Raw genomic sequence first — 27,370 nt, forward strand, 5'->3', positions numbered from 1 at the left:
TACTTGCTATATAAAAAATAAAGGCAGGATTTTATTAAATGGTGTACTTAAGACATTTTGTTTACTTTTAAGTAAATTTTCACTATAGTTTCTTTTAACTTAGCCAAATAGCCTTTTAAGATATGTTAAAAAATGACTAAGCTTTTGGTTTTGGATGGCAAAATTTGCTAAATTGTATGGCAATAGGTAATATTTATCTTTTTTTTTGTCTTTTAATATAAAAATATTCTGTTTTTAATGATTTTTTTTCAGTGTAAAAGTTATGCTACTACTTCAGCCATACCCTGCTCAGAATTGTTTTTCTCTTTCCCCTCTGCCCCTCAAATAAATACTTTGTATTTTATCCTGAATGTGGTTACGGATTTCCAGCAAAATCCAGATTTTTCAGAATAATGGCCACAATCCTTAATAAGGGAAAAGAAACTGGATATTTAATTAAAAATTGTTGTCTTATTAAGCTTTGGAATTAAATCCATGTGCACAAAAACAAATAATTAAACACACTGAGTAAATATTCTTTCAATTGCCCAGCTTTCAGCCCTTGTGATTTAGTAACTTCATTAATGCTCATATCACCACAGCAGTTTCCAAGGTACAAGCCTGGAATATACAAAAGCAAGGAAAATAAGTCTTTTGATAAAAGCTCTCTAAAGACAATAAATAAGGAAGAACTTACAGAGAAGAAATTGAGCCCTTTTTCTGTGTGTTTTACCTTTAATATTATGTTTACTTTTTAGAATTGAGTTATATTGTCATTTTAATTGACTGTCACTGATGCAGGAACCTGCTGATGAGCACAGCCATCATAAAATGTAGGGTACTTCAATGTTCTGGTCAGGGTGAGGATGCAGAGAAAATGGTCTATAATGGTCTGTGTTTTTCTCTGTGTTGCACTAAAAAGTGTTAACCAGATCTTAAGTGGGGAAAAAAAAGCCCAAGCACTTCAAAGTATCTTTGTTATGCATATAAAATCTTGGATGACTTTAAGAGCACTGCAAAAAACAGTGAAATACAGTAGTCAGTCTTGGGAAAATCTCAATGACATTGCTGGTTGCATGGAAAATGCAGAACTTTGAGAATTATGGGGTTTTAGGAAGATCTAGGTTTATTTTCAAATATTTGGTGTGGAGTTTGGATGCTATCTTTGGGAGAAGTTTTCAGGATCTGCCTTTCTTTTGGTACCTAGAAATTTAGAAGACAATTTTGCACCATGTTAATTCTGTCAGTGTGATTAATGTTATTAAATATTACAGTTTATTAAATGTTAAAATACCTGATTTGTGGGGGGAAACAGCTAATCTGTAAAGCATGTTTTACTTTAAACAGTTACTTAGCTGAACACATTATGATCACCCCCAAGCATGTTATCTCCTGAAGTCATTCACCACTGCTGCCCGCCCCACCCCCCCCATCAACCTTGGAAGTTCATCTCAGAGACTGATGGACAAGTCAGTCGACAGCAAGGGGGGGAAGTTGTGGGGGGAAGTTTGTTGGGGGAAAGTTGTGATATACTGACTCACAAGATTTTACAGCCTCATTTATACCGCAGGACAACATAGGAAGAGGAGATTTCTGACTCAGGCTAAAACTAGTATTGCAGATGTCAACATGAACCAAAGAAGTCTGTGTACTGTAAGCAACATAGAGGATTATAGTGACTCTGAATTACACTCCCAATTCCTTTTCTCATACTGCTTGCTTGACCAGATACATTCTCCACGTTCTGCACTAAAACTACTAATTTAACTTTTACAAGTTCACTTTTGTGAACTTGCAAAACCAGTGACTCTTAAGGGCTTGTAGAGCTAAAGAGTTCTGTAGTTAAAATTCCTTGCAAAACCCTTGTTCTTTGTTTCTCTGTTGTTTGTTCTAGCTGAGAATTTTCAAGAAATGCAAATTCCAGGTGCATATGGGTGCACAATGAGTGGCTAGTCTGGCTGCATAGCTAATGCCGGCAACCTTCTCTGCAATTCAAGACCTGGTGACCTGCAGCCTTCTTGACCACTGGGACCAGAGGGAGGCCAGAGCATGGCCTTTGTAGAGGGGACATCCATGCATTCCCAAGGAGGGTAATAAACTTTAGCTATGTATTTAAGATGTCTTTAAAGACCCAGTTTTAGCAACAAAAGCTGGCTCAACTCTTCCCCAGGGGGATTAGAAATACCAGCTGTGTGGTTCAGGTCCCAAAAAAACTATTATTGAGAGGCGAAAAAAAAAGGGACTATGATGTTACACTTTCTCTTCCCCTTCCCTGTTATTTTTACTTACAGGAGGGAAGTTAGGCAATTGTTTGCAAGGTTTGGTGCAGTAATAGCATCTTTGCTCAATCTTGGAGTAGCAAAATAAAATAAGGAAATTATCTAACTGGTTGTTGGCAAAACCATTCCTAAAGGTTTGTATCTAGTCAGCGTCCACACTTTGTAGATGTGGAAATACCACAGAGGTTATAGATGAAGATGGGTGGTATTTCAGCAAAGAGAAAGTCACCAAGAGATGATTACTTAATTGCTTCTTATAGTCGTGTACAAAGTGAAAAGATACACGAGATTAAAGCTTACCAAGCCACAGAACATCAGAATAGGTGGAACGGGTGGAAGAGAAGGCTTGTGCCAACAAGGCTCACCACCTAGCATTCCAGAGAGTTGCCCCTGCAGGGGTATCCAGAAAGACATTTCAGCTCCTATGGCCCAGGTAACTTGGTGTCTGTCTCCTCCCTCCTCCACTGCAGCGCCCTGGTCCCAACCGCAGGGAGCTGCAAAGCTGCGTGGAGCCAGCGGGCCCCTGCCCCGCTCCAGGGTTCTGTGGGCCACCCCAGGGCCGCCCTCTGGGGTGCTGCTCACCGCTGCTCACCTCGGGGCCTGTCCCGCCCCAGCCGTTACCGCGGCCTCAGCCTCCTCCTCACAGACACCAGCACGCGAGAGGCGTGCTAGTTCTCTCTTACAGAGAGACGGGAGCGGGGAGCGCGGGAGGGAAGGGAACAGACGAGGCGGGAGGCGGCCCCGGCGCCAGCCGGGCCGGGGTCGGGTCCGGTCAGGCACGCCCCGCCGCGGGGTGCGGGGAGCCGCGCGGCTGCCGCTGGGATCCGCCACCCGCAGCGGGCCGACAGAGCGCCGCCGCCACTAGCTGGCGCCCCGCCCGCCGCCGCCGCGCCCCGCCTTCCGCCCCGGCGCGCGGGGCGGGCCGGGCTGGGCTGAGTGAAGAGGAACGCGGAGCACTGGGGGCCTCGCCGCTCTTTCCGCACTCCGCCGCCGTGGACCGCAGGTAGGAGGCGGGGATGGCGCCGTGCCGCGCAGCCGTCGGGCGGCGCCTCGGCCTCGGTCCCTGCCCGCTCCTCAGGCAGGGGGTACCGGAGCGGGGTCAGCGGGTGGGACCAGGGAGGGGCCGTAGGGAGGGGGGAGCCGGGCCGACCCTGGCACCCCGGCGGAAGCGGTATCGTGCCGTGAGACCGAAGGGTGGCGTGGGGCGGCCGGCATTGTTGGTGGGGGGCGGGCGCGGGTCGCGGTGGGGCCCGCCGGGGAGCCGCGGCGGGAGTCACCGGGAGCCGCTCGGCGTGGCCCGGTCCTCCCGTGGGCGCCGGCGGTGGCGCCTCTGCCCCCGCCCAGCGATGGTGGGTGCTGCGGCTGGGCCGCTGCTGGCTTAGGAGCCGCGTGGTGGCTGGACCCCGAGGCTACGGGCGGGGACGCGTAAGACGGGTTTTCTCCTGCAGCGCGGAGGTCCTGGCGCGTATCCCCCGCCTGCCTCTTCCGTGAGCCGAGCGGCGGGCCCCGCGCTCCCCGCAGGAGGAGCTCCCCACAGGCCCGTGTACCCTGCGCTCCCAGCCAACGGCTGCTTCGCTTTTCCCAGTAGCAGCTGATTAATGCAGTGGAGGTAAGCAGGTAGTGAGGAGCACCGCAGAGCTTTCGTGGAGCTGTCTGGGCAGGTCTAGGAGGACACCAGGGTGTTGGTCCCGGTACCCACGTGCGGAAGGAAGCTTGGGGAGTTGTCATGTAGGGCCTGAAGCCTGCAGTGAGGTTGCTCAAGTGTGCTTTTGGTACCAGCTGCTAGTAGCAGTGTAAACGGTGGAAAAGCCCGAGTTCACCGGTTAGCACCTGTATCTGTTCATAACCATTTATAGCTCTCTTCAGTTGTAACTTATAACCACCAGCAGTTCTCATACTATTCCTAATACTCTTAGGCAAGTGCTAAACCTGAATATGACCTTACTATTCAGTCTGATAGTAACAAAATGTACTAGTGCCCAGCTTTCTATGGGTAACTTTATATTTCTCTGTAATAAATCTTGCTTAGTGAAGGGTAAATGGAGGCTGAAGGCTCTGTTTAAATGTCGTTTGTACCATCCATGATAGTTGACTGCATTTGTGCACTCTAGTGTGCACTAAAGTGTTACTTTACAGAGTATGAAGCTTGCTAAGCTGCTTTGGTTTATTGGCCAGTGTGTTTTGCCAATTCTGCCTCTACATATTAAGATATTAGGGGAGTGTCTCTCAACAGTTGAGGTGCTGTTTTGAGTGGTCTACAGATATGTAGGAAAATAGTCTCAGGTCTTAATTTCTATGTAAAGAAGTTATTTATATGCTATTTTACATAGGGATTTTAGCTGGTATAAGTGTGAGTGTGTATGTACCTGTGATAAAGAAAATAGCAAATGATGTGCATTAATAGTTGTTTTCTGTGAACATATCTTTGCTTGTTAGTGTGCTCTCTAGCATCTAGTACATCACTATAAATATATATATACCGGCTTGCATAGCTGCATGTGGAAATGAATCGATGGCAGAAGCCTGCAGTTACACAGATCTCAGTGGGAGTGATGGAGAGGGTCTGTGATGGGGAGGCGGAGTTGCTGCTTGTACCAGTAGTTGGCTAACTTCTGACACTGTTCGTCCTGAATACAGTAAGAGTCCTTGGAGCATTTCCAGGAGGGGTGTAGTGAGGACTGGGGAACTGATGCTTTGTTTTGCCACGAGAATAGAAGTGTGCAGCACTGATCCTCCTTCCTACTTTTTCCCAGTCATCTCCCTTACTGAAAGCTTCTCCTCCCACCACCGTGCTGCTGTTGATATATTTTGAACCATATTCTGTCTTACGTGGTATGCTTGCTTTGTTTTTATTTTTTTTCCCCTTGAGGAAGAACACTTATTAGAATAATGAAGATGGAGGAGGGTCGTTCTCACAGTGGGAACAGTTGAACAGAGGGAAGTGAGGTGATGGCAGTGTGGTCACGGAAATTAAGTCCTTGCATAACAGCACTGACATTGTAGCATGGCTTTCTTTATAGTCTCTTCTTCTTTGACTGGCCTTGTGCTGCCGGCACTGCCGGCTTGGCCACCAGGCTTGCATAATCATATGCAAATGCAGTATGCTATGGTAAAGTTGGATGAACTGAGTATTCCAGGTCAAAGTTTTCTGTTGCACTAGTTGATAAGTTTAATACAAATTTACTGTACCTGCATGTGCTGTTGGGCTTTTATTAATTTTTATTCCATACTTGCATTACACTTAAACACTTGTTTTTAGGTAGCATTTAAGTATGAGAAGGAGCATTTGAGAAGGAGGCAGAGAACAAAACTTTAAAGCCATTATATACATAACTCTAGTAAGCTTGAGGAAGTGACCTTTAGCAATGTGGATGGAATAGTGAATGAGACACCTTTCCAACAAACACCTAAATATCTGCTGCAGACTGTGTCAAGTTAAGACAAAGAACTAGTAATTTAAAGTGCTTCAGTTAAAAAAACAGAACAAAATAAATTGCATTGATTAAGACCTACTCAAACATATGAAAAATATGTTTATTTTTAACTAATATCTTTCTTTGAATAGCTGTTCCTAGTCAAAGGCTGAATATAATATTGTTTTTATTTAGGTTGATAGTTTCAAAATAATATCTGCAGAGCTGTATTTGCAGCCACGGCAACATAGGATACTACAAAACATGCATTTCTTGTCTGACACAAAAGCAATGGAGACACTTATTTCCATGGCATTTTGGTTTTTAAAGGCAAAAATCAGTATTTATTCAGTGAAATCTGTAATACATTAAAAACTCTGCTTTTTTTTCCTGTATCTTCATTATTTTAAAAAAGCAATTTAATTTTTGTTAACAAGTCAGGTTGTGGTATGTTTTTTTGTTGTTTTTTTCCAAGTGGGCCAACCTGAAACTGGAGAGAAGAGAACTTTGAAAATGAAACTTAGATTTTGGTTGGTGAGAAGAAGAAAATAAAAAATGCAGAGAAATAAAATACAATTATAAAGAAAACATTTTTTTAACTTACTAACCAACTAAAGAATGAAAACTATTTTTTTTTTTTTTACAACATGCATCACCTTTTTTACATGTGTCTCACTGTTTCATCTTTTGGTGAGTTACAATAGTAAACAGCTATCTTTATGCTGGTCAGGAGCATCAGCTTACTGATGGAGCGGGGAGGAAGCATTCATCTGTGATTCCATCCAGCAACGAAGTTGCATGGTTTATTTAAAGGACACTAAATATTTCAGAAAAGTTACCATCTGTTAAACATGTCCATCTAATACTGCTTGGCAAAGAGATGTTAGAAGTTAAATGGCCTTCTTCTCCACCATTTTCTTTTACTTTCCCTGCTTGCTAAGTCTGCTCATACAAAATTCATGAGCCCAGACCGACTCTTGAAATTCCATCTGTGTCTTTTCGGTGTAAATTGTACACTCTGTCATGCTGATCTGGTCTGAGCTAGTCACTGGAGTTGCCAGTTGTAGTTCCTCAGTAATTCATTTGTGATCCTCTTCATTTTTAAAAGGTAGTCTCCTGGATCATAATTGTTTTCTGTTTAAAGCTTCATTAATAACAAGAATTAACAAACTGGTTAAATAGTTCTTGCTTCTTGCAGTAGGAACATATTAGAAATCAATTTAATCTTCTTTTGCAAAAACAATAATTCCTTGTTCTGTATAAACCATGTGGTATTTTTTGTCCAGTATACTGGATTGCTGAAGGGCTTAATACTTCACTTTTCATTTTTACATATAATTTTTACTGGTTGTTTTTTGGACTGTTGTTTTGCATCACATCCTAAAGTTGTTGCACTGGCTTTATTAATCCAGTAACGTCCATTCATCTATTTTTTTAAGGCTTTCAGGATCATAACATATGCTTTATGCACAACTTCATTTTCTTGCATTTAATTTTGAGAAAAAAATCTGTGCTAAACTTTGTTCTTATTCCATCTGAATGTTGTCTCATGTGGTGCAACAATTTAATATTACCTCCATTTGCTTTTTCTTTAGCCTAGAGTAGTTTGGAATTTCTCTTAAGGAACAGCAAGAGTTGGTGAAGAATGTGTATAGTTTATTGATACCTTTCATGAGCTTGTTCTTTGTGATTTATTTTTTTCTTTTACCCCTCTTCCCCTCTACAAACATGGTATCAGTCTGTAAAACATAACACAACTATTATAGGGGACCTTCAAGAGCATGGTAAAGCAACATTAATCTACGTCCCTCCAGCTGGAGGTAAAGAGTGTGGCTAAAAATAAGCATCTGGCTCTGGCAGAATGTGCAGCAGTATCACCAGCTTGCACTGGAAGAACCTACAAGCTGCATACATCTCAAAGTCTGTGGTCTGGCTGCCCCAGCTCTAGAAAAATAAATGTGGCACGTTTGTGGATACTCTTCCATAGCTGAATTTTAGCTTGCTTTTATCCTTTCAACTAAATATTTCACTTGTTTTAGTTGCAGATTGGAAATAATTATTTCCAGAAGACTTTGCTCTACAAGTACATAATTGCATCAGCGTATTTCAGTGACAGAGAAACAAGATGGGATTTCCATTTCCAAGAGCACATACTATATGTATGTGAATTTTTCTTTTCAGACTGCAGGGGGAAGATGTAGACCTTATTCTTCCCCTTCACAAACAGAGACAATTGAAATAATTAAAAATGTGTGCTGGCTTCAGATGTTGTCCTGGTTTTGGCTGGGATAGAGTTAATTTTCTTCCTAGTAGCTGGTATAGCGCTGTGTGTTGGATTTTAGTATGAGAATAATGTTGATAACAGGGATGTTTTAGTTGTTGCTAAGTAGTGTTTATACTAGTCAAGGGCTTTTCAGCTTGCCAGGTGCACAAGAAGCTGGGAGGGGACACAGCTGGGACAGCTGACCCCAACTGACCAAAGGGCTATTCCATACCATATGATGTCATGCTCAGTATATAAAGCTGGGGAAGAAGAAGGAAGGGGGGGACGTTAGGAGTGATGGTGTTTGTCTTCCCAAGTAACCGTTACACATGATGGAGCCCTGTTGTCCTGGAGATGGCTGAACACCTGCCTGCCAATTGGAAGTAGTGAATGAATTCCTTGTTTTGCTTTTGCTTGCATACGTGGCTTTTGCTTTCCCTATTAAACTGTCTTTATCTCAACCCACGAGTTTTCTCACTCTTACTCTTCTGATTCTCTTCCCCCATCCCACGAGGGGTAGTGAGTGAGCAGCTGTGTGGTGCTTGGCTGGCTGGGGTTAAACCACGACACATGTACTGGGTGACTTACTCCTGATGTTTGATAGACAAACATTGTATCTTTTAAGTGCATTATATACATTAAGTAATGGCAGCACAGAGAAGAGGAAGTGTCAAAACTGGCTTGATATATCTATCCAATATGTTTGACTTTTACAGAATTGGTATCACTGAGTCTGTTGCAATCTTTCCATTCTGCCATCTGCTTATTGCAATTACAAGCATTTTATGAAGGAGGCAGATCTTTGTGGTTCTTAACAAATGGTACTACCTGCAAGCTTGGCATCTAGAAAAAAAAATCTCTTCTTAAAAAAACCAAAATAAAATCAGTAGTTGGATGGACAGAAATGTAATGCTCATCCTGAAAAAAAAAAGGCCTCTTCTCAAATCAGTTCATATTCTCGTTGAGGAGATAAGTAACTATGGAAATACCAGTTTACGGAGAACCAGTTCTTTTGCTGAGTGCAACTTGTTGTGGTTTCAAAATAATGCAGACTTTTTACAAAGCATAAGAATGTCAAGGGAAAGCCCCTCTTCATCTTTCTTTGCCTTCTTTAAATATTGAGTAATTTATTTTTTTTTTGTCACTTACACTTCTTTCCTCAGAAAGACAGTAAGTAATACATTTAACAGAAAAAATAACAAATGATCAGAAAAAAACCTAAGCAAAAGATGTCATGGGGTGCAGTAAGAGCACATGGTGAGAGGTCATTCCAACAACAAACCATTTACAGTGTGTGTATTAGTATGGTGTGATGTTAGTGTGTCATACACATCTGTTTTTCATTTGTCCCATGCTAATCTTTGAGTGATATCTGACACCTTCATGAAAAATTCAATAATTGGAAAGCCTTTATATTCACAAAATGTGAAGGTTTTGATGTTTTTACCCTCAAAGAACTATCCCAAGCACATTAATGTATTCTTTGAGGTAAAACAATGATTTAGTGTAGTTAACCTAATATTTCTATTCATTATTCCTTTTCTCTGTGTTTTGGAGAGTTTTCTCAATATTTATCTGGATTGCGTCAGATTAATTTATATGCAAAGCCTGCTTTATATTATAAGAGGATCGATAAAATCTTGTAAAATCTTAAAGAAGTGAATTGTATTCTGGAAGCACTTCTGGTGTGTATTGGTCAAGTGAATCCTCTTGGTAACTGTTATTTTCAGTTATTTTCTGTACTTTTTAAATATGTGAAGCAGCAGCAAAGGCAAGAATATGCCATCTTGTTACTTTTCTCCTTGTTTTGATTCTATAGTAAATCTTTATAAATTGTCTTGAATGGCATCTCTCCATTGTCATTCTCTTTGAGAAGCAAGAAGACAAGGCAGCTGTGATCTGAAGAAATACTCTTTTTAAATAGAAGTACTGTTTTTTTCAGTATTGATGCTGAGAATTACTGATGAGCTTACACCATTACACAGCAATGAACTTAATAGTAAGCTTCTAATGCCTTATAACTGCAGAAATGGCCTAAAGATGCAGTCTAAAAGTTTTAAATATGTATTTTAAGGTAATGGTATCTACATTCGCAGATACTGTGAATCTCTCGGATTATTTTCTTTTATAGAACTCTTCTAAATAGTGTTTCTCTATCTTTTTTTTTACCAGATAAGGAGAGAAAGCATGTTGAAGCCATAAGGCAGCTTGTAACTCACATTAAAAGTCTTGGGAAAGAACAGCTGAATGCATCCATGCTGAGTTTTGGACCTCTGCCTGTGGAGCTGGCCAGTCATTCCTCTCACCACCTAGCAGTGCTGTTCCCTTGAGCTTCTGATGTTTATGGCACCAGCTTCTGATGCTACTGTTGCTTTTGAGTGTCTGTCAGATTTCTTGTTTTTAGGGCTGTTCTTCACACTGGAGCACAGAAATGGAAGTTCTGCAGTTTCAGGCTGAAGTACTAGGCTGGAGCTTGCTGACTTGAAGGCTTTTCTGCTCTGATTTTCCTTCGTACTGTTTTTGGCCTATGAGGAGTAATTGTTCGGCAGTGAACTCCTGCCTCTTTCCCTCCTGCTTGTAGTTATTCTTCAGAGTTGATTGCTTTTTGTTACCAGGGCACACACCGATGTTTCAAACAGAAGCAAATTAATTTTAAAAGCTGTGTTCTGAGAAGAGCCTTTGTGTTGCTTTCAAATTCTCAAGGCTTTTTTAACTCAAAAACTGCATGAAGACATCTCTCCCTCCCCCTTTTTTTTGTTGTTGCTGCTCTTTATATGTGACTAGATAATAAGATTCATATCTAACCATGGTGTATGACTATTTTATTAATACTTTTTCTAGCAGTTATTTGTACTTTTTTTAGCAATATTTAAGCTTTCTAACAGAATAGGTTGAGTCTTTCTAGAAGATTACTGGAAAGATTTCTGAACTGCAGGGTGAAAATTGGGAATTAATATAACAGGAACAGTTAAATATTTAGGTTTCTTGACTAAAAGCACATGGTAGCCGAAAGTTTTAATGCAAAATTTTTCTGTGCTATGCCTCCAGTAACCATGGGTTCCTGATGGTGCAGGAACTATAATTTCTACTTCAGGAATTGTCATGAATATCTTTTAACTCAGTGGCTGAAGCCTCACCATATTTATTGTCTCACTGCTAGATATAGTGCTAAAGTAGGAAACAACAACTGCTTCTGCTATTCTGAAAGTTTTAAGTGACTCCATAAATATATTTCAAAGTCAATTAAATGTACTGGGCAACATTCTTGAGTTTTAATGTGGATGTTTTTTTTCAGTGAAAAATTTTGGTTTGCTTCAGTATTTTAATTCTTTATTTAGCTTTTGTTGTGTTACCTATATTGTTAAATTCAAAATGCTTACGAGCTGACTGGATGAAGTGTGTCTGTGTATCTCTAGAAGCAATGTTACACAGAATTGGTAATGAAGAATCCCAAGTAGACCATGATTATGAGAACTGAAGAAGGACATTTAAGACTAAAAGAACATTAGTAATAGTCTCTCCGTAATAGAACTTTGTCAATGGCAGATAAAATCTTCAGCAAAACTATGGGGATTTTGTTTCCTCCTACTTTATTAGCATAGTATGGGAGCAGCAGGTTGATTTGAGACTAAGCAGCAAAGCAGAGGTGGGAATGTTACTTAAACTGCTCCTTTGCAGAAACAAAGTAGGCTTAAATTTTTCGTGAGGCTAGATTATTTTCTTTGGCAAGTGAGATTTGCACACAGCTTACCCTCTTAATTTTAAGACAAGTGGATAGAGATTGATCTTGATGGGATTTTTGGGGGTGTCTAACTGCAGAAATTTGAATAAACTATTGAAAGGGAGGGAAGATTTTTCCTTCCCTTGTTTGTTGCATCTTTGCTACTCATCCTGTGACCCTCTAAGCCTCAGAATGGCAGCAAGTAGCAGCTTTAAAAGTTTGCAAACTGATAATAGCATGTTTTAAGTCAGTCTCATTTGTGAAACATTGTTGAGCTTTAAAATGTGATTTACGGTCACCTATAATGAAATTCAGAATTGTGTTTCTGCTTGACACTTGCATACCAACTTTCTTTTCTTCTTTGACTCTCATTGCCTTTAAACAGTACAAAGCTATGCTGAATTTTTTGTGAACTATATTGGCTAGAGAGTCACTAGCTACTGTTTAGAGCAAAGATGAGGCTGACAGTCAAGGAAGCATGGATTTGGAAACGGATATGACCTTTCTATTTTGTGAAGTAGCTGTGTCACCAAGGTGGTGTAGGTGATGCTGAAAACAAAGAAATGAAACGAATTAAGCCTTCTCTGTGTTCTGGCATCCACTGATGTGTACTTCCTGTGTTATTGACCTTATCTTTCCATGTTAGAGATGGTAATGGCTTGTGGCAGACAGCTGTATCTGTAAAGGCACCAAACTGTGTATTTGGAATAGTTGTGAGGCAAGAAAAGTCAGGCCAAAATAGCCTGTTTCCAAAAGAAACAGAAAAACAAATAAATACCGTAGAATTCAGAAAAATGGTTATTCTTAAGATGCTTATAAGAATCTTATGCTATATTCATTAAATGCTAGTATACTGTTTCCCTTGTTAGAAATACATTAGAATAAAACAGTGTGACTTTGTTTGTTTGATTGTGAATAAGGTTTTTTTGGTGATGACTTATAAAGACGGCCATTAAACAGCCAGGATGCCATACTTCGAATCTAAAACAAGCTCTTTTCACATCTGGAAGAGGGAAGCATTGCAGTACCCTAGTAGATCAGATGTGGTCCACGGTCATGCCTGACTGAGGTAGTAGCTGTTAGACACATTTTTTTAAAAGCTTTGTTTACTGATATTATTGTCGATAGAAAAAATACACAGCTGAATATGGGAGAAGTTGCTATGGGTGTGCTAATGGATGGAGGTAGCTTCACAGATGAGGGGCTATAAGGAATCAAATGGACTAAAGATGAAAAAATGGTCTGGAAAGATGCTTCCTTCTTGTGTACAATACTACTCAAGAATGTTTTTAGTGTTTAAGAGTATCAGGAGTATATTTATGATATCTTTTATTTAAAAAAACACCCAAGATAATTTTGAAAGGCAGATGTCAGTGATAGTTTTGTTATGCAACATCCTGCAGAGCATAAGACAAGGCTGAATAGACATCTGGGTTATGGGTCTGGGTGACTTCTGGGTGATACCAAATCTCATTTCTGCAATCCTCTCTCAGCTCCTTGTGTTGCATAAAGGCTCTATTTCTGACCAAGTTCTGTTTTATTTTTAGGAGGATAGTATTGTGTTTAAAATGGAAGTTGACATAAATGGAGAGTCCAGAACTACCCTATCCACCCTCCCTGTGCCTCTTGCAGAGGTGAATCCTGCAGGCAGGGTGGAAGCAGAGAAGCCCCGCTGTTCCAGTACCCCCTGCTCACCAATGCGACGGACGGTTGCGGGATATCAGATCCTTCACATGGATTCTAACTACCTGGTTGGCTTCACAACTGGAGAGGAGCTGCTAAAATTAGCCCAGAAGCGTACAGGAAGTGAAGAGAATAAAGGAGAATGTGGGCCAAACTTGTGCTCCAAACAGGTTGATTCAGGACTTACACGTTCCTCCCGTTTGTACAAAACTAGAAGTAGGTACTATCAGCCATATGAGATCCCAGCAGTAAATGGAAGGAGGAGGAGACGGATGCCCAGCTCAGGGGATAAATGCACTAAGACTTTACCGTATGAACCTTACAAGGCACTTCATGGTCCCCTGCCTCTTTGCCTTTTAAAAGGTAAAAGGGCTCATTCGAAATCTCTGGACTACCTCAATTTAGACAAAATGAGCATTAGGGAACCTGCTGACACAGAAGTGCTACAATACCAGCTCCAACACCTTACCCTTAGAGGGGACCGTATGTTTGCAAGAAATAACACATGAGCTATCATCTCAAATTTACTACCAATTTCTGATTATTTCTCTGTTGCTGCAAAAAATCCACTGTTGTACTGTGCACAGGACTGTCCGCACTGTAGGTGGTTGTATCAGCTAAATGTTATCAGGACCTAATTTATTTGAAAAGAATCTTGGCAATGCAATGTTGCAAATAATTGGAGGGAGAAATCTTTCCTGAGCAAGCAGCTTCTGACACAAATTTGACTGCACCTGATGGATATTTCTTTGGACACATTTTAACAAAAAAAAAGCTTTTGATTTTTCATTTTGGGATTTTTTTTTTTGTACAGTTAGACCTAGTATTTACAGTAATTTAACACTGAAAAATTTGTGATGTCTGCCTGGTTGTTGCTAATTTTGGCTTGATGTTAGAAACTGCTCTTGGATAAGTACTCAAGTTTAGGAGGGTTTTGGTTTTACTCTTTGTTCCTATATTCTACAGTAAAATGTATGTAACTTTTTTTTTACATCATGGAGAGGAAAGGGAGCTTGGCTAAATTGGATCACTTGCTTTTTAAACAATCCTGTTGAAACATTTGGAAATTGTGCTTGCACTGGTGATGAGGGTGAGAGTCACTCATAAAACAAACCTTTGCTACTTGAATCCTATTAAAGTATTTTTTAACTTCTGCATGGAAGTAATTGCTTTGCCTCCTTTGTTCTATGAACTTGTTCAGGATAAGTATTTGGGTTATTAAAACAAATCTTTCTGGGAGTGAAGATTTTTTTTTTGTGTTAGTGGGATTTATTTTTTATATTGTCTTGACACACAAACAAGGATTCACTTCAGATTCCAGTACATACACTGGAATGTCTGCATTGGTATGTCAGTAATGTTTTTGATTTTTTGATTCATGCTTTCTGTATCATGTATAGCAATGGAAGGTGTCAAATAACTTCAGCATTGCTTTGGAAATTCTGTTGATTTGAAGCACTGAACACTTGAGATCTGGAAGGCCAATTTTTTTTGATGGAGTACAAGTGAAGTATTTCTGTATCAGCATTGAAGAGATGATCCTGGATTATTCAACAGAGTATATTGTTTACACTGGCTTACTTTTGTTACTTAAGAATTTTTTTATCCAAACATGACATCAAGTGCAGTTTTGACAGCTGTATTCCTAGATGTATTTAAAACATTTTAGTAACTTAGGTTTAAAGATGAAAAATAGTTTTCAGACTCTTTTTTTAGGTGCAATCTTTTACTGAAGCAATGTGCAACTTGATTTTGGCTGATGACCTCTGCAGAAGTTAAATAAGATCACATTGTTTTGAAACATAAATTATTTGATCAGTTGTTTATGGTAGAATTAAGATTTTTGTTTGTTTGTTTATCATCCAGAATGAACAGAAAGCACTAGCTAGTGCATGTGCTGTGGAAAATGACGAATTCTCATTCTGGCACTTACTCCGCAGTTGTAGATGAAGGCAGCCCAGTAGTCTGCATTTTGCTGCTTTGGTTATCTTTTTTTAGGTTTATTAGAATCTTTGCAAGAAACTGATGTGTGTTTTTAAAAGTTAACTACACCTGTGTAAATCTAATGCATTGAACAAGGATCTTGAAAGTAAAATCCTCCTATATAGTCTTTAGTTTGAAAAACAGAATATGGTCAGCTGCCAAAGAGATGGGGGTTTTGTTTAAGGAATAAACACCGCTGTTTATTGAAATACCCTATGAAACTGTATTTCTGGCGGAAAAATAAAAAGGGTGGTATAAACATGTATTGTTGTGGAGTCTTTTGCTGTGTAGGAGAAAGAGGACATTTAAAAAATACAAGTTTAGACCAGGGACCATTTAAAAACAGCTTTAAGTGGGGATCTTAGATTTCTGTGAAGTAGGTGCTTAGGTTTGTTACTATGTTTCACGAAACAGGCTATGCAATTATTAATATTTTGTGCATGTTTCTAATGTCATCCTGTGCCATAATTGTATAGCTGCACTAGTAGAGAGGTTGATGGCTAAGTTCATAAAAAATGTGTTAGTACTTTATCTGTTTGGTGATTTGCTCGTGAAGGTACTTACGCACAGTAATGTTGTTTGCTTAACTCATACACGCTTGCAGCTCTCATAGCATATCCTCATTCAGGAGCCCAATGTTTTGCAAGTTTGGTTTGTAACGTTTTTATCAGAACTCATATCCATGAGGAGTTCCTGTTTTTACCTCTAAGTTAAGGAAAATCTCAGCCATATGAAAGTTTTCGATCTTAATTTTGCGGCTTATAATGTCTTCCATTAATCTATTAACATCAAAGGTGAGGTGGTTCTTCAGACTACTAAAATGAAATTGAATATGAGCAATACTGACCTTTCAAAGTGAGTTCTCACTGTTCTTGTAATAAATTAAAAGAAAAAAAAGCATAAAAAAAGAAGTTTCTTTGTTGGCTTTAGTAAGAGTGAAGGTAGAAATGATGCAGTGTAGTAACACAAATCTTCCATTTAACAGACCATTAACGCCAAAGAGATCTGGAATCGAGTACAAATATGTAAGCTGGGATATTGAGGCAGATCTTAGATTTAGGCACACTGCTGGCATTATTTAAAAAAATATACCAAAAAAGGATTGGTATGAAACCCATTCTTTATTTCAGTATTTTCTTTCTTCATTGCAGGTATAAATGTGTAACTACTCCTGTCCTGCTGTGTTATGGTTTGTATTTACAGCTGTACGCAGTATCTAACTGACCTTATGGTTTCCTTTACCTTCTCTTTGTCCATCCATTGTATGTATGTAGTCAGTATAACTGCCTTATACTCAGTTCTCTTGGGTGATGACCTCTCTTGCTGAGCATGTTTACTGTAGTGGCATTGTTAATTGTAGACTAGGGCTACTAGACAATATTGCAAAATAAGTAACAGACAAGCTTTTAGAGCTTTCTAAAACTGCTCTCTTGGATGTGAGGTTTGTTTTTTTTTTTTTTTTTCCACTGGGAAGAACAGAGGAATGGAGATAAGTAATTTTTAAACCACTGAAAATGTGGATATTGCTGTCTGGACATGGAGAAAGGTTCTCAGTAGTTCAGGGCTTGGAGCATAGGAAATTTCATCATTTTATGGGCAACTAAGAGAAGGACAAGTGTAATTTTTAAGAAGAATTACAAGAGAAGAGCAGAAAGGCTATAAGCTGCATAAAAAACTTCCAAAATCTATGATATCTGCAGAAATATCAGCTGATTAGTTTCAGTAAAGCTAGGTGGTGTCAGCCTGTACAATTTACTTTTGAAGAAATGAAAAAGCTATCCAGAACACAAAACTGTGGTCTGAAAAAATCTAGGTGGGTTTCAAAATATGTTTATATTTGGTAAAACACAGGATTCAGTTAAAAAAAAAAAAAAAGAAAATAGTGTTAAGGTCAATACTAAGCTAACGTCAAGTTTTATGGATCAAATGAATGTTTGTAGTAGTAGGAAGGAAAATACTACATATAATATAGACTAAGCAAAGCATTGTTAATGGATAACATAACCGTTGTTTCTAACTCTTTCAATGGTATCAAAGAACCTGAAACAGAAATTATCAAACATAATAACATTTTTACTTTCTGGATGTTTGGGAAGGTGGTCTGGCTGAAGTCAGTTATTAATGTTAAACTTATTAAAGAGGAATGTGTGCTAAAAAGATACAATAGAAGAAATGATCTTCAGTGAGCATATAAGCAGAAAAAACTATAAAAAAATTATTTAAGAGGAAGACTAATCTTAAAGTGGAGCTACATTACAGAAATTAAAGTTATTAAGCTGTTGTAGCAAAAATGCAGATTTATTACAATGCTAATAACTTTAAAGACAGTGTAAAGCTTGGCAGCCAACAGTAAAAGTGCACAGTTCCTTGCATGTTTTCTGAGCATTTGGCAAACACAGTTTTATTGATGATTCTTTCCGGGGACTGACTATTTGCATGAGTGGTTTTCAGTGATTTGATCTGTTTATTGGGACATCAGTTTCCATGATGAGTGATTACACTGGAACAGTGGCAGAAACATGTGTCTGGTAGACAGATCCTCAGAAGAACACACTTAGTGTTTGGATTATTGATCATTTTTTTTGTCTGTATCACACCACGTTTTTTAGCCAGAGGTTAATTCCAACTTTCCAAGTCCTTGAGAACCTTCAGACAGATTACAGGGGTTTTGGCCCAGTGATTTTGCTAGTGAAATATTTTTTTTTCCTCTTTCCACCTTATCCCATCATAAAAGCACTCGTGGAAGATCGAGCTATATCTTCAGGCCTATAGAATATGGAAAACTTCCTTTTTTTGGAAGGAGCAAGGGGAATCCCTAGTTGTCTGCAGTACTTGCTTCTGATCTTGTAAAAGCTAGATATCATTGTTAAATATATGATATTTAAGTATAGAAGTCTTTTTGTGAGCTACTTTTGTAGGCATTTTCTTCTGACTCTTAACTGTGGGTGCAGCTTGGGAGAGTGTAGGCTGTTATGAGATGCTGATAACTGACCTACAAAGCATCACAGATTCATAAAAAATGTCTCTCTTGTGTCACAGGAATCATTAACAAGCAATTCTTTGGCCTTTTTTCCTTGCATCAGAATGATGACTTCCATCAATCAACAACCACTGTACTTTCCTCTTCTATAACGCAAGGATCATTCTTAATGACGCTACTCCCTCAGAAGTTGCCATCGGTTGCTGCATTCTGGATGGCAGTAGTTAAGATTCAGTGCTGCTGCTCCAGTGGTGTAAGTGCTAAACCTAATCTTGTGGATTTTTGTGGGATGGCTCAATGGAGGGAACATTACCCTAATGTTTTGATACCCAGTCTGTCTTGCAGCCTCCTTAACCTATTCTTAGCTTTAGTAGTTTGGTGGTAGAGAATGACATCAAGGTAAACCTACAGAGGAACCTTCTAGGCCACATTAGAAGAGCTGAGGAAAGAAGACTGTCAGTCTGTGGGGAAAAATCCAGAATCAGCTGACTTGCACTGAAAACAAAAGGGAAGGTAAGGATATTAACTGACCACATTCCATCCATTTTCAGGAGATAGTTGTTTAAACTTGCATATGTTTGATCTTGCCTATCAAAGAATTGGTCTGGAGTGAAAAGAGGGGGAGGACAAAGAAGGAGATTTGCACAGTGCTTTTACTTCTGTGAAGAGTGGGAGGGCAGAAAGAATTCACTGGAGTATATCAGGGAAATGCTGGAGAAATAAATGGAAAACCTCAGAGGGGCAATGCTGCGAGAGTAGGAAGAGTGAAATAGTGTATGGTTTTGGTGTCAAAACAAGCAAAAGACATGGAAGGAGATGGTGTGCTGGTCTCAAATCTCTAGAAAGCAATTGTCTGTATTTCTGGATGATTAAGGAGGGTGATGGGACAATTTACAAAATGCTGTGTTCAGAGCTGGGCTGCAGAGAAGATAGAAAGGAGGAGCTTGAGGCTGTGTGTGTACACTTTCATACTGCTAAGCTTAGATGAAATTCAGAAGAGGGTTCTGAATGAATAAAATAATAATCTTTATGCCATCTGAATATGGTCTGAATTAAAATGCTGTGGTTGTTCTGTGGTATGCTGCGGCTCTACACAGTGATAATAGGTACGTGGTACAATTTCATAGTTCTTAGACAAAGTAAAATGTAAGAAGTTGTCTGAGCAAGAAGAAAACTTTTGTCTGTTATGTTCCTTTATTATTCTTTTCAGTTAAAAAAATAAAAGATCTTCAAGCTTCTTCATGTATTCTGGTATAAATACCAACCTGATGTCTGGTAGGATTATTGCCCTATTCCATTTCGCTGGACTCTTGCCTGCTGAAGCTCCTGATGACCTGTTCTTTCTGTGAAGGTGAAGGAGGTGCAAGTGCTAAAATATGCAAGAACTTTGAGAACATCATTAACAGTTTGAACCTTACGAAAAATAGAGGAAGCCATAATTCGCTGTAGTGCTTTACATTAACCTATTTTTCAGAAACTCAAAAAATGTTGAAGAAAAGCGTTAGGTACTGAGATGCTTTTAGAAGTCTTTTTCAGGCCAGAAATACTGCAGCGTAGAGCTTCGCAGTGTGAACTACAGTCTGCAAATGGATAAAAGTCCAGGGGGAGAGGTAATGTCGTAGTGCACTGGAATGGCAGAGCATGAATATTTTAAGCTAGATGAATGAGAGAAAGTGGGGAGAAGAATGCAGTAAATGTAAGATTCATCTTCTGCCTTAGCTCAATGATTTCATGGTTTTTATTTTAATTGAGGCAAACTTCTTCCAATTTTTATGAAAGAAAATTGAAAGATATCCAGAATAGCTACAGTAGCTACAGCTGCAAGCAGCTGATGCAGCTGATGCAAGATTTCTACCTATCTGTCTATATTAAAGAGAATTAAATTCTATAGAAAACATTATTTTTTATTAGCATTTCAATGTTCAGCTGATACTATTTCAGAATTAGTTTTGGTAAAGAGATGATTGGAAAAAAATAGTATTGGAGGAAGAAATGCTGATAGAGGTATCAGTTAAAATGGTAGATAAACTTTCATGTAAATGGCGGCAGTCCTATTGATATAATAATTTAGAAGTAGAACTGCAAACAGAAAAAAAATCATTCATCACTTCAGGGAGCAGAGGTGGGACAAGATGATCTGTAAAGACTGTTCCAATCTGTAAATTTTGTGAGATGCAGTCATGTTTCAGAGGCAATCAAGTGTTTCACAAAAATTAATCAACATTTCAGAAGGGTTTTTAGAAGGCTGGATTACTCAGTTCTCATAGAATCATTTAGGTTGGAAAAGACCCTTAAGATCGAGTCCAACCGTAAACCTAGCACTGCCAAGTCTGCCACTAAACCATGTCCCTAAGCGCCACATCCACATGTCTTTTAAATACCTTCAGGGATGCTGACTCAGCCACTTCCCAGGGCAGCTTCTTCCAGTGCTTGATAACTTCACCTTTTGGTGAAGAAATTCTTCCTAATATCCAGTCTAAATCTCCCCTGGCGCAACTTGAGGCCATTTCCTCTTGTCCTGTCACTTGCTACTTGGAAAAAGAGACCAGCACCCACCTCACTACAACCTCCTTTCAGGTAGTTGTAGAGAGTGATAAGGTCTCCCCTCAGCCTCCTTTTCTCCAGGCTAAACAACCCCAGTTCCCTCAGCCGCTCCTCATAAGACTTGTGCTCTAGACCCTTCACCAGCTTCGTTGCCCTTCTTTGGACATGCTCCAGCACCTCAATGTCTCTCTTGTAGTGAGGGGCCCAAAACTGAACACAGCATTCAAGGTGCGGCCTCACCAGTGCCGAGTACAGGGGCACGATCACTTCCCTAGTCCTGCTGGCCACACTATTTCTGATACAAGCCAGGATGCCATTGGCCTTCATGGCCACCTGGGCACACTGCCAGCTCATATTCAGCTGGCTGTTGACCAACACCCCCAGGTCCTTTTCTGCCAGGCAGCTTTCCAGCCACTCTTCCCCAAGCCCGTAGCGTTGCATGGGGTTGTTGTAACCCAGGTGCAGGACGTGGCTCTTAGCCTTGTTGAATCTCACACAGTTGGCCTTGGCCCATTGATCCAGCCTGTCCAGGTCCCTCTGCCTACCCTCGAGCAGATCAACACTCCCACCCAACTTGGTGTCATCTGCAAACTTACTGAGGGTGCACTCGATCCCCTCCTCCAGATCATTGATAAAGATATTAAACAGAACTGGCCCCAATACTGATACCTGGGGAACACCGCTTGTGACTGACAGCCAACTGGAGTAAACTCCATTCACCACCACTCTCTGGGCCCAGCCATCCAGCCAGATTTTTACCCAGCAAAGAGTACATCCATCCAAGCCATGAGCAGCCAGTTTCTCCAGGAGAATGCTGTGGGAAACGGTGTCAAAGGCTTTACTAAAGTCTAGGTAAACAACATCCACAGCCTTTCCCTCAGCCACGAAGTGGGCCACCTTGTCATAGAAGGAGATCAAGTTGGTCAAGCAGGACCTGCCTTTCATAAACCCATGCTGACTGGGCCTGACCACCTGGTTGTCCTCTACATGCCATGTGATGGCACTCAAGATGATCTGCTCCATAACCTTCCGCACCACCGAGGTCAGACTGACAGGCCTGTAGTTCCCCCGATCCTCCTTCCGGCCCTTCTTCTAGATGGGCATCACATTTGCTAATCTCCAGTCAACTGGGACCTCCCCAGTTAGCCAGGACTGCTGATAAAGGATTGAAAGGGGCTTGGTGAGCACTTCCACCAGCTCCCTCAGTACTCTTGGGTGGATCCCATTCAGCCCCATAGACTAGTGTGTATCTAAGTGGTGCAGCAGGTTGCTAACCATTTCCCCTTGGATTATGGGGGTTCGTTCTGCTCTGTATCCCTGTCTTCCAGCTGAGGGGACTGGGTACCTGGAGAACAACTGGTCTTACTATTAAAGACTGAGGCAAAGAAGTCATTAAGTACCTCAGCCTTTTCCTCATCCTTTGTCACTGTTTCCTCCTGCATCCAATAAAGGAGGGAGATTCTCCTTAGCCCTCCTTTTTGTTGTTAATGTATTTATAGAAACATTTTTTTATTATCTTTTTATGGCAGTAGCCAGATTAAGTTCTAGCTGGGCTTTGGCCCTTCTAATTTTCTGCCTGCATAACCGCATGACATCTTTGTAGTCCTCCTGAGTTGCCTTCCCCTTCTTCCAAAGGTCATAAGCTCTATTTTTTATTCCTGAATTCCAGTCAAAGCTCTCTATTCAGCCAGGCCAGGTTACTCCTCACCAGCTCATTTTTCAGCATATAGGGGCAGCCTGCCCCTGCACCTTCAAGATTTCCTTCTTGAAGAATGAAATCATCAACTAGATCAGTTTCCACGTGCTTGCATCCAAGGTAGTCTGATGACATCTGGGGTGTTTCAGCAGCCATAAACATGAACTAAAAGTAGCCCTCTTTAAAATATCTTCAAAGGCTAAATGGCCAGCTGTGAAAGGAAAGGAGCATAAAAAGTGAGGAATTTTCATGGTGAATTATGGGATTTGTAACAACTGCTCAGACGTATGAATTTTAGGATGCTTTATTTTGGAAGGTAACTTTGCAGAATGAATATTCAAAATTGTAATGGGATGAAAAAAACTAATGCCAAAGGCCTGAATTTATTCTTTCTTAAAATTATTTTACAAATTTGACCAAATCCTCCTTTTTCAGCCTGGGCTTGTAGAGAAGGCCCAGGTCTCGTAGGGTGTTGATGGTGTTGATGGTTGAAGTGTTGATGGTGAAGCAAACGGCTGTTCCCATTGAGATTAGTTATGCCCTTGAATGGTGATATTGGCACCTAAACTGCCACTAGCACATCAAAGGAAAAGTTCACTGAGGTCTTTGTGCTGTATTTTTCCAGGTGGCGCATGTTGTACTTGATTATGTAGCTAAGTTAGAAACTGAGAAAACCTGAATATTCAATTCAAACAATTGCTAAAATTAGTCTCATTTTTAAGATATTTGAATGTTTTTATCTGCCTTCCAGTTTTAGAAGATCAGTGATGCACTTCATAACATTCTTTTTGTGTCTTCTTAGATCTAAATTTAGAAAAAACGTAAAGAAAAAAGATCTTCCTTATTCTTACATATTCTTGAAATATATGCTTTATATCACCAACTGCAAAGTAATCCAAGATGTTAATCAGAATTGAAATCACTGTTGCAATCATTGGTAACTTTTCTATCTGGCCTTGAATAGAGAATTTTTTTTAAGTGCATATAAATGAGGTCATGATGTTCCCTACTTGTATGATTTAGCCTTCAAGTCAAGGGGAAAATAGCCATTGGTTTTAATGATAGAGGATCTGGACTTCAGAAAAATGAAGCTGTAACACTCTATTTTGATGTCAAACCTTCAATCAGCTGCCTGCTTCCCCATCTCCTATTTTGTGGAGGTTTCACTGATTAATTTAGGAGAAGTTCAGCCAGAAGGCAAGGCGCTTTTGGAATGAAGAGATTGTCTCAAGTGGGCAATTTTCAAAAAGAAAAATCTTACTTGGCTTATATGTTTGAAAAACATTCTCAGTGGAGACTTGCCTACCTCAGGGGAAATAATTTTGGGGGGGCTGGTGGCTTTTTATTTTTATTTGACAGTGAGCCATGGGAAGAAGGCAGAAACCTTAGTTTGACAGCAGTTAATGCTTAATACTAATTTATAAAAATCCTGCCAGAAAAAAAAAAGCAATAATTTTATATGTGATTAATCAGAGGAGAGATAGCAATGACTTCAGACAGTAATTGGAACCACAGGACATACCCAAGGCATCTTTTAAAGACAGCTTAGGAATACAAACCAAAAAGAATAGGTATCTGCAGTATTCTGCTTGCACAAATGAGAAGTTTTCTTGTATCTTTGTTCTGAGAAGTCCATATTTAATCCTGATCTGGGGTGAAATGGTAGTAATCCTGATTGATCAATTGACAGAAGCTTAAATTTCCTGCAGAGGGAAGGTCAGCAATGCTGTTCACTGGGGCAATTTCAACACAGCAAGTAATAGTTCCGATTAAAGCTCCCATTGAGACTGAATGTTTTCTCTGATAGGAAGACTAAATCTGTCCTTAATCATCCAGATAAGATGACATCACCAGGATGCCATAAACTGTCTGAAAGATTAAATGCCCACCATCAAATGCAAACTTAATCCTGCAGTTGGAAAACCAAAAGGCTGCCTTTTTTAGTTCTGTGATCACCACTAGTTAACGTGAACTGTAACTAAATGCTGTAGCTGAAGAAAAAAATCTGTATTAGAATGTGTGCTAAATATAATGAGAATTTTTTTTTTTACTTTGTAGATAATTGCTTTTTGGAAGAACTATTCTTGGACGGTTTATGGGAAGATGCTCTTCTGCACTTGGTCCCAGGTGACACTGAAGACTTACCTCAAGACATATTACCGGGAGACCTCTGCAGTAACAATCACAATACAGTTAGGTTTATAACTGTAATGGGAAAGAGGAGGTCAGATAAATCACGTGAAGAATTTATCCACATAAATCCAGCATGTGTTTTAACTATGTAAAAATGAGGCAGTCCAAAAAGCAAGAAGCCACAAAGTGATCCAATGTCTGACACATTAGAAGACTTTGGGTAGCTATCGTAGGGGAAAGGTTGATGTCGGAAATGAAAAGCCTGCTTAAATGCAGAGGATGAGGCAGCCAATATATGATGGACTGGTCAATTGCAAACAGGAGAGTAAGATAGCTTGAAAAATAATTTTGCTAAGGAAACTAAAGGTGGTAGTGAAAAGTTCTCTAAATGCATCGAAAGCAGAGAGTCATCTAGGGAACCAGTGAGACCACATGAGGAAAAGGTGTCGAAGGGGTGCTTGGGTGATGAGACCGTGACAGAGAAACAGTGAAGTCCTTATGTCAGTTTTTACTGCTGAAGAGGTTAGGAAAAGTCTCGTGCACACAACAAATTCTTTGTACCAGAGGGGTCAAAAAACAGGTTATCAAAACAATAAAGAATGATTTGCTTAAAAATAATTGAAAATAGAGAGTATTTAAAAGGCTCTTCAATTTAGAAATGGGAGAAGAAACTGCATGAATGCTCAGCCCAAGGAAATTTGATTGAAAATCTTTTCTTCCCCCCTGCCCCCCCACCCCCTCAAATCACTGACTCAATCAATTGGTTGCAAAACAAGATTACTAAGGGAGTTGTCCCATTTTCAGATGAGGGTAGAATCCCTTCTGAAAAAACATGTTCCAGCCATGCACAAGTTGCTGTGCTCAGAGCAGAGGTACATGGGTGGTTGCCCATCATAGCTAAGGTAGTGCCAGGTAATGTTGTCTTGTGGTGACCTTTTGACCTCTTGATTAGGACTGTATTTAAGAAGTGTGCAGATCAAGCAGCAGCTGTTAAAGCACAACTAGATGGTGCAGAAATGTCTGTCTGCAGCTAGCATGCTTGAAGGGTAAGTCTGTATTACACACTGGCTTCTGACTGTCGCTTGACTAAGTCATCTCCAGCATACTCTCAGTAACAGAGAGGACAGAGGAGCCAGCTTGACTTGAAGGAAACCCATGCAAGTGTTGAACCACATGGAAATGCAATACAAGCCACCTGGACTCGGTGGCATTCACCCAATGGACATGAGCACACATGTAAGCGTGGTCTGTTGGGCAGCATGGCTTCTCTGAAGGGAACGTTTGAGCTAAATTATGATTGGAACGTTTGAGCTAAATTTGAGCACTCTCAGCTGTACTTAACTACAAATACTTTTTTTGGTAGCTATCCATGAAGGGTATATGTGACTTGGCTGCTAAGTGTAAACATAGGCTTTTTTACATATCTCATTGAAAGCAAAGTCTGTGGTTAGGTTTTGGAAAGTTAATATTGTGGGGTTTTTTGGATTGTCCCAATATATAAAGAATAAGCAAAGCCTAGAAATGAGTTGGATGATCCTAAAAAGGAGAAGGTTTTTATAAAGGTGCGAGAAATGACTGAAGTCTTGTATTACAGTGCCATTGCTCTGAGAATGTCTAGAAAGTGCACTTTTAAGAACACATTTGCCATTTCCCAATTCTCAGGCTGAAAGCTTTTGACTGAAAGACCACTATAGTGTCCAGTCTTATCTTAATCTATCATCCAGTAATATCTGTATTGGATCCATAACTTCTGATTGAACTGCACATTCAGCTGAACTACATTCTTAGCCATTGTGCCTTCTTATTTCACGTCACTGTCACTACGCATATGAAAGCATAGATTTTGAAGTGGGTTTTTTTCAATTGAAACCTCTATTTTTATTGATTAAAACAGGAATTTGCTTTTTATAATAAAAATTTTAAAACTCAGAGTTGCCACGGCTTCCTTAAACAGCAGTGCAGGGTGTTAGGGTTTAGATTTTCCTGAGTGAGACATCGGACTGCATTAAAAGTTTCCTGTCTTTTTCAAGTCCCAAGCTGCAGCCATAGACTGAACAGGGGACTGCACATGGTCTGGTTTACTTAAATAGTTTTCTTCGAATCATTGTGCTGGTGTTTATGTAGAGCAGGATGTAGCCAAGAGTTTGCTACACGGTAGTGCAGTCTGCATACTAAATGGCTAGAAGCACACTTCCCTATCACACATGTTCAAATACTCTCTGTTCCTATTATATGAAAACTACTGTTACGGTATAGAGTTAAGGATGAAGTTTGAGATACAAAGTAGCTTCTTCTGGCTAATTCTCATTTAATAATTACTTCCAGGCTCACATTCTGCTTACTGTGGGGAGGCAGCTTTATTTTAAAGAGTGTTTATTGTATGAAATATTGTTTCATAGTGTATTCTGTGCTAACTTAAATTTGGACTGAATACCTATAAATGAAAGCCAGCGCCTGATTTGCTGACTGTAATAATTCAAAAAGGTTTTTTTAATACACATCTGCTTAAAAAAAATTGTTAGAACACTAAAGTTGTGGTGTTCTATGCTGCCAAAACCATAAAAATTGAGAGTTTTGCTCTTTATTTTGGGTTAGTATGCCTCATGAATTAAAATATTAACTCACTGCCCCTTCCATTATGTTCCCACTACTCACTCTGTGTTAGCTGTCACACTGCTCAATCACCTATGAGTTGC

At 39.9% G+C, this 27,370-nt stretch overlaps 1 protein-coding gene across 1 annotated transcript; it reads left to right on the forward strand.

Annotated features, from left to right (window-relative positions):
- The first annotated feature begins 3,171 nt into the window (after window positions 1–3,171).
- Window positions 3,172–15,933, forward strand: MACIR (macrophage immunometabolism regulator). The gene is made up of 2 exons (XM_075527380.1): window positions 3,172–3,261; window positions 13,203–15,933. Exon 2 carries the CDS (start codon window positions 13,224–13,226, stop codon window positions 13,845–13,847), a length of 624 nt encoding a protein of 207 aa, XP_075383495.1. The 5' UTR covers window positions 3,172–3,261; window positions 13,203–13,223; the 3' UTR covers window positions 13,848–15,933.
- The last annotated feature ends 11,437 nt before the right edge of the window (window positions 15,934–27,370 follow it).

Source organism: Mycteria americana, chromosome Z (assembly GCF_035582795.1).
Source record: "Mycteria americana isolate JAX WOST 10 ecotype Jacksonville Zoo and Gardens chromosome Z, USCA_MyAme_1.0, whole genome shotgun sequence".
In the NCBI taxonomy this organism is placed as follows: domain Eukaryota; kingdom Metazoa; phylum Chordata; class Aves; order Ciconiiformes; family Ciconiidae; genus Mycteria; species Mycteria americana.

Excerpts from the sequence above, each read along its gene's own strand:
- MACIR (XM_075527380.1), top strand. The coding sequence starts at position 13,224 with ATGGAAGTTGACATAAATGGAGAGTCCAGAACTACCCTATCCACCCTC.